We start from the raw sequence: 7,462 nt of genomic DNA, 5'->3' as shown, positions 1-7,462 counted from the left end.
TAGACAGATAAAGAGTCCATAAAGCCTCTGACTCTAAGGAGAGCACTTCTCTTGCTCTATTTAGAAGAGACAGCAGAGATATAAAGGGCTCCAGCACATATTTTTGTGTTTATACAGATATCCCTGTTCCCTGTGGGCTGTTTGCACTGGCAAAGTCTCAGTGCCCTGCTTGCCTGTGCTTCCTGGGGAATTCCTGCCAGACTTCTCTGATGCCATGGGGTGACTGTGTGCTCAAATTATTTATTGACAATAAGGCACAGAAAACATTGCCAAACATCCCCAGGTAGCTTCCCTCTCTTCTGTGAGGAGAAGACAGCCTGATGTGTATTTCTGACAAAAATAATTGCAGGTCAAAGACTTTGCTCCCAGACAACAGGACTTCCCTGGGAAACTCTTGGCACCAGAGGTTCAGAGGTCAAATGCTTTGATGTCAGCAGTGAAATGTTCCTTCTCAAAACACTAAAATCTTAGAGTGAGCAGATGGTTTAATGAAGAAACTGCCTAAGCACAAGAAGATCTCACAGGTGACTCATAGCTTATTTCTCAAAATTCAGAGCAAGAGCTGTTTAGGAGCTGTAATTGTGGGCACAGACTGAGATCCCATTGATTAGTTTTTTAGTAAATTAGGATTCATGATGCTACCACTGACAGCTGCCTTGAAAGGGAAGATTTATTAGCCTCTCATCTAGGTGAGGAGCTGGTTTTGGTTTATGTTAGTAGCCAAGAGTCCAAAAGTTTTCATCTCAAAAGAAGCTGCTCCTGCAGGTTGCAAACTTTCTAACCCCAGTGGGAAGGAGGTGATGTACAGAGATAAATGGCTGAAGAGGTTACAAGGATAGAAGTAAAGAAGAACTCCTGCTCTGTGGTGGTTTGTGTCCCAGGAGAAGAGGGTAGGAGATCTGAGCACTGGAGCTCTTCACAAAGTACAGCTTGCTTTAGTCTCTGCCAAGAGTTTAGTCAGAAATCTAATCAGAAGGCAGCAAGGTTCAAGAAGGAAAGCCAAAGACATTTTCTGTTCTTAAAAATACAGTAAACTTCTTCTCATCTGTGCACGGGCAATTTTTTTAGCCAACTAGTTTTATGTCAGCTGAATAGTGAGATCATTAACCTGTTTCTAACATTGAGTTTGTTAACCAAAAGAATGATGTTCTGCCATTGTCCACCCTTCTCAGTGCTGCAGAAACTGGGATCTGACCATAACTCCCTGTCTGAACCATCTTTCATTTAAATATCTACTATGAGGAAGATACTTGAGGGTAATTTTTCCTTATCATAAAGACCTGAAGAGACAGGGGTAGGTCTAGCTCAGAGAGAGAGCATGCATAGCCCTAAATATTATAACAGATTATATAGTAGTTACTATATCCACAGAATTTACATGAGGCCCTATGTGAGACATCCCTGATGCTCTTTTCTTAGTTTATTGTTTTTTTTTCAGGGGCAGAGGAGTGTTGGCATTTTGTTTTATGTAACTGTTGTTTTTGGATAAAGTGACTAAGAGCAAGTATGGGAAATAATAAGTGCAGTCTGGGAAACCAGACACCAACATAATTCACTTCCTCAGTCCTGATCAAACTGCTCAAATTTCTTTCACTTTAAATAATTTATTTTTTAAATAATTATTTTTTAAAATTGGTTTTGCACAAATATTAACTCTAAATTGTTGATTTTTTTCATCCATCAGAGTTTGGAAATGTTGAGAAGGAATGTAACGTTTGTTTTTTCTTAGTAGATACAGTAAGCAGCTCTTTGAAAAGAATACAGCATCCTTGTTTTTTAAAAAAATGATATTTATCAATTTTGAGGTCTTTTACAAGTGGAATTACCACTAACAGCTTTATAAAATTATAATCCAGATATACAAATTTGTACCCAACATATCTACAGTTCAATGCAACCACAACAGCATCAGAGTAAGGTGAAAGGCTGGAGCTGCAAATGATGGTTACTTCTGAAATATTTAAACCAAGGTTTCAGTATTCTCAAGGGTCATAATGTGGTACAGTAGTGTGAAATTCTGCTTAAAATATGGCTTTAGTAGATGAAACAAAAAGATATAAGAAATGGGAGCAGGCACTATGGTTTTCTAAATAATCATAATTTGATACACTACAAGTTTTGGTTGAAAGTGGGAATAATTTAAAGTGGGGATGTTCTTAAGTGTTCCTAAAAGTTCTGGTGGTGCTGTGGCAGTTTACTGGAAAACTTGAAACCAAAATATTGATATTTTAGCTGTTATGTTGAGAGTTCAATCTCTGCTGTGCCCACTGGGACATTTGGTAATGACTGCTTTGAAGGAATATTTGAAATTGAGATCTAGCAATTTAATTTCAGGATTTACAGTAAGCTTGGAAGAAATCTCCCACTGCAAATTGCTGCCATCAACAAGGCACCGACCTTCTTAGAGTGTCAGTGTGAAAACATCTCCTAAAACTGGTGAGCAGACTTCTGTGTATATCTATTTTTAGTCTCACATTTTATTTTGTAATCTTATTGTCTATTCATACAGGTGTCCAACTCATTTTGCAAGAAAAATCAGTGACTATCAAAGTATTTATTTCTCTCCAAGTAGGGCACAGGGAAAATGTGCACTGTCAAGTCCAAATGCAAACTGAAGAGTTGTGACCAGGGGAAGCCTGGATGAGGACAGAGCTGCATATGCCAACTAAAAATCTGCATTTTCTGGATGTTTGAGAGTCTCTGCAACATTACTCCTGTTTTATATTCAGTGTTTGCTCTTGGTTTTTTTCTGTAGACACATCTGTGGTAGTAAGACAGTTTAAAAGACAAAAATCAAAACCATGCTGTCCTTTGGCTCTTTTCCCCCTGCGCTCTCTTTAATTGCCTCTGTAACCTCATTTTGTAGCTGATTTTAAGCAGTTGCACCCACATTCCAATCAATGATCTTCTCCAAACTCCTCTCCCATTGCTGCAGGGCCTACTCAGAGCTGGGGGAGGCAGCAGAGTCCACATCCTCTGTGTCATGTTCATGTGAGGGTGCTGCTTGCCCACCTTTAACACGTTTCCACTTCATTCTTCTGTTTTGAAACCATACTTTGACCTGGGTGATAAAGAGAAAACAATTACTTGTTGCCTCAACCTGAGCTGTATAAAGCATATGTGTGTAGAGAGATGATTTGTGGAATTCTAGAAGAAAAGGTGAACAGAGTTTGACTAATCTCTAACACAGACTGCAACAATTATTTCTAAAATGCTCCCCACAGATGTTCCTCTGAAACCCTCAGAGGTAGTACAAGGGCTTTGCCTAGAATCTTCATGTCAAATAAGGCACAGTGACTCTTGTGTGTTTTTAACATCTAGGCCATCCAATCTAATGCTTCAAGAATTTTGTCTCACACAATTACACAATTCTTCTGCTGTCCACTTAGCCTTGATAAGGAAACCTGGACTGAGATGACAATGAGAGAACAGAAATACCTCTCTCCACAAAACTCTGTATAATTGTCTTTCCTTATCACCTCAAAATACCACCTGACCCAGGAAGAATGCACATATCAAACATTAATTCCAATAATTTCCTGTTAGTCAAAGTCTAAGGTGATATCCATATTCCATATGTAAACCTTGATATATCAATATGCACCAATGAATGGTGGTAAACAAGAACTCAGCAGAGACCATTTATTACCAGGGCTATCTTTAGTTGAGAGAAACATAATTAAATTATTAACTACTTACAGAAATATGTAACAAAGGTGGCACAGACGTATTTTATGAAAAATCCTTTTGTCAGGATCTTTTCTCCTGAGAAGCTTCAGCTTCTCCATGTTCTGCTTTGGAATGTGATTTGGAGAATTGTTTACCCAGCATGTGAAATTGTTTTTACTTGATGACCAATGACAGCCACCTGTGTCGAGGCTGTGAGCAGTCACAAGATTTTATTATTATTCCTTTCAAGCCTTCTGATGCAATCCTTTCTTCTATTCTTTTAGTATACTTCTAATATATCATTTTCTTTTAATATAATATCTATCATAAAATAATAAATCAGCCTTCTGAAACATGGAGTCAAGATTCTCATATCTTCCCTCATCCTGGGACCCCTGCAAACACCACCACAAAAAGGTGTTTGAAAGAATGTGGAGGCTTTGTTTTAAAATACCTCTGTGCCATTGCAAAAGCAGACCCTTGAGTAGCATAATCTGGTTTTTAGCATTAGGGAGAAGTTGTGGGGTGAGGAAGGAGGAGCTGGGGAGGGTTTGGGGTTTGGGAAGTACTTGTCTTTCGGTGAGATCCAGGTTCACAGCTATCTCGTATCTCCTGAGCCTTGTCAAGTAGTTGTGGTGGGCAAATTCAGCTTCCAGCTCCCTCAGCTGCTCCTTGGTGAAAGCTGTCCTTTCCTTCCTTGATCTGCTGCTGCTGCTTTCTGCCTTATTGCTGGAGTTCTGGGTCTCTAAGAGGCAAGCACACTGCTGTGATTTGGGGTTATGCTGATCTGGGTGAACATGTGCAGTGGCAGAGACCTAAGACTCCTTGAAGTGCTCAGTGGAAGACTTAAGAAGTTTCTTTATGCCCCCCTTGAGCTCAGCATGACTGAGTGGTGCTGGTTGATTTTGAGAGGACAGAGGTGGGAGAGCTTGTGGTGATCACTTATCCTCTGAACAGAGAGAGAAAATAAACTACAGCCAATGCAAATACCTGGGAGCTCCTCACAGCCCTGTAGGAAGAGCTCCCTTTACAAGGGGCAATTTTCACAGTGGGAATAATTTAAAATGAATATTTGGATAGCAGGGTGTATGGCTTGGAATCTCTCATCCACACTGTGTGCCACAGGGTATTGTCAACAGAAATAATCCTTATCCATGGCTTGAGGTTCTGGGAGATTCCAGAGGTGGAAATGTGGCCCAGCTGCTTCAGTTTTGACAGCAGAATGTGAGAAATGACAAATGTGTGAAAGGACAAATCATCTTGGGCAGGTTTTCCTACTGTAATGCCAGCTGAAAAAGAAGAAAGGAGAGGAAGAGAAGGAAAGGAAAGGAAAGGAAAGGAAAGGAAAGGAAAGGAAAGGAAAGGAAAGGAAAGGAAAGGAAAGGAAAGGAAAGGAAAGGAAAGGAAAGGAAAGGAAAGGAAAGGAAAGGAAAGGAAAGGAAAGGAAAGGAAAGGAAAGGGAAAGGAAAGGGAAAGGAAAGGGAAAGGAAAGGGAAAGGAAAGGGAAAGGAAAGGGAAAGGAAAGGAAAGGAAAAGGAAAGGAAAGGAAAATACGTGTCTCTCCCAAGGAGTGTGTCTCCTTCCAGGATCCCAACAAACTTCAGTGCTGGGTTGAATTTAGCAGCTGCCTCTCCCTGTGCTGCAGTGGTCGCTGGAAGGTGGAAGCCCAGAGCTCTCAGGGATGTCTTTGCTTACAGCTCCCTGAAAGGAAGAGAGTAGGGGACAGCAGCAAGTAGGAAAAGAAAGTGTGAAGAGAGCCAGTAAGAGAGAATAAAGGAACTTTTTTCTTCTGTTTAAAACAGGGAGATGTGCTTTGGAATCAGTCTCTTTAAGGACAAAGATATCCCTCTAATGTGAGTAAACTGAAATCTGCTGTTTACCTATGACTAGCTGATGTTTAAATGAAAGTGTTGTTCACCTTTTATATTATTATTTTATTTAAACTTCTTCATATTTGGGAAAATTTTGCCTACACATGCTTTTTCATATTTCATAAATGAACTTAAATTCTACAAATGTCTGCAAAACCTAGAAATCAATCAACTAATATTTTTATCCCTGCATTCTCTGCCTGTGAAATGAGGCTGCTGGAGAATATTCTCCTCTTGGTAGCAGGGCTGTGGGAAAAAGCACACTATAGCTAGTAAGTGAATATTATGGTACTTTAGTGCATATAAGCATCTTAAATTTTAACAACTTCCCAAGAAAAAACAATTTTATGTATATTTCACTGATTTGGATCTGAGTTATCGGCAACTTAGAGTTTGTATAACTATGAAATGATTGATTTTTACACTATAGAAAGTGTTTTGCTAGCTAGGATGACACCATGAAAACCATGAACATTTTCTGCACTGTTGGACATTGTCCTGATGGGCAAACTTTTAGAACCTCCTGTTCTGAGGTTAAAATATTTAACGTATAGAATTTATATTTAAAGGAAGACTTTGCCTCTTGTACTTTTTACCACAAACTGAGATGTCAAATCCCTAGTATGACATTCCCTACTACCACAGGCAGCTCAAGGTGAGGGATCTTTGCTCTCTGCCTTTCTCTTTTGCTCAGACAAATGGCAGGTGTGGATGGATAACTCCACATCTGAGGACCTCCAGTTCTGTGTGCACATGCCATGTGACTCCTGCTCAGTTCCAGCAAATTGTGCTGGTGAGTAAAATGCCTAGCTCAGTACCCAAGATCTGCAGGAGTGAAATACAAGACAAGAAAAAGAATAAGATGGTTAGTTAGTCCTGTTAGAATAGTTTGGACAGTCCTGTTACTGTCTAAAGTTTCCCCAGTCAATATTATGAAATGTTTTGCTCAGCAGCTTTCTTTCTTAAGTCCCAGTCTCATCAGGTGTTCTCATTCCACCTCCTGCACTCTCCCACAACCCTGATTTCACATCACCTACCTGAGCTTTCCTTTTTCCTTCTGGATGGCTTTTTCTCAGAGTCACTTGTAGGATTTGCTGGTGCCTCATCATCTTCATCCACAGCCACACTCACTAGGCTGGTGCTGCTGCCCTCTGACTCTCCAGAAGCCAAGGCCAGCCCCGGATTTGCTCCTCTTGTGGCCTCAGGGGCTGCCAGGTGCCACTCAGGGTGCTGGAACGAGGGGTGCTGCTCCTGAGGGAAGCTGTGGGGAGCTGGCACCAGGCAGGAGGCTGAGAAATCAGAGTAAGCAGCAAAATCTGCTTTTTGCTGGAAGGAGAATGGTGCTGCTGGGTAGTGGCTGAGCCCTGGAGCTGAGCTCAGCTCGGGCTGGGAGCTCCTCACACAGCCCCAGAGCAGGGGGGGAGGCTGTGGGCTGCGCATGCAGCTGCTGCTGCTGGGATCCATCTGCTTCCAGTCCTGCCCACGCCTCAGGGCTCCTGCCTGCTGGCAGCTCAGCCTCCAAAAGCACCAGAGAAGCTGAGGGAAACTCTTCCAGATGTTACAGGATAGATCTCCTCCCTAAACAGCACTTTGCTCGTGATGCCGCTGCAGGTTTGCTGCTTTAGGAACTCTGGTTCTGAAAGTCTTCATTGCCAACCAGATCTAGGCAGGGATTGCCATGAGCTGCTTCCTTGTGAAGTGCTGGGCATGAGTGAAACACTTTTTAAATACTGGGCTGGGGAGACAGTGACAAGTTTGTGAAGTGAAATGTGAGCGAGGGGAGGGAGGGGTTAACACACATACCCTCAGCCCCTCCAACCAAAGCAAAGCAGGCAGCTATTAATCATCTGAAACCTTATATGCACATCTAATGGGATTTGCAGATGGAGCCTTTTAAAGAAACAATGTCGGTATTTTTTTTT

At 41.5% G+C, this 7,462-nt stretch overlaps 1 protein-coding gene across 1 annotated transcript; it reads right to left on the bottom strand.

Moving 5' to 3' along the window:
- Window positions 1-1,649: 1,649 nt before the first annotated feature.
- Window positions 1,650-7,238, bottom strand: MEOX1 (mesenchyme homeobox 1). Its single transcript, XM_030966290.1, has 3 exons — window positions 6,578-7,238; window positions 4,239-4,414; window positions 1,650-3,061 (listed from the first exon to the last, which is right to left on the bottom strand). Exons 1-3 carry the CDS (start codon window positions 7,002-7,004, stop codon window positions 2,939-2,941), a joined length of 726 nt encoding a protein of 241 aa, XP_030822150.1. The 5' UTR covers window positions 7,005-7,238; the 3' UTR covers window positions 1,650-2,938.
- Between the last annotated feature and the right edge of the window lie 224 nt (window positions 7,239-7,462).

The sequence above is a fragment of the Camarhynchus parvulus genome, chromosome 27 (assembly GCF_901933205.1).
Source record: "Camarhynchus parvulus chromosome 27, STF_HiC, whole genome shotgun sequence".
Classification (NCBI taxonomy): Eukaryota; Metazoa; Chordata; class Aves; order Passeriformes; family Thraupidae; genus Camarhynchus; species Camarhynchus parvulus.
Note: the sequence above shows the minus strand (reverse complement) of the source record. Positions and strands in the feature narration are given on the sequence as shown.

Coding starts and splice junctions, on each gene's coding strand:
- MEOX1 (XM_030966290.1), bottom strand. CDS start 7,004: ATGGATCCCAGCAGCAGCAGCTGCATGCGCAGCCCACAGCCTCCCCCC. Junction 4,415..6,577: donor AAGGAAAAAGGAAAGCTCAG/GTAGGTGATGTG, acceptor CTTGCCTCTTAG/AGACCCAGAACTCCAGCAAT. Junction 3,062..4,238: donor TGGATCTCACCGAAAGACAA/GTACTTCCCAAA, acceptor TTTATCACCCAG/GTCAAAGTATGGTTTCAAAA.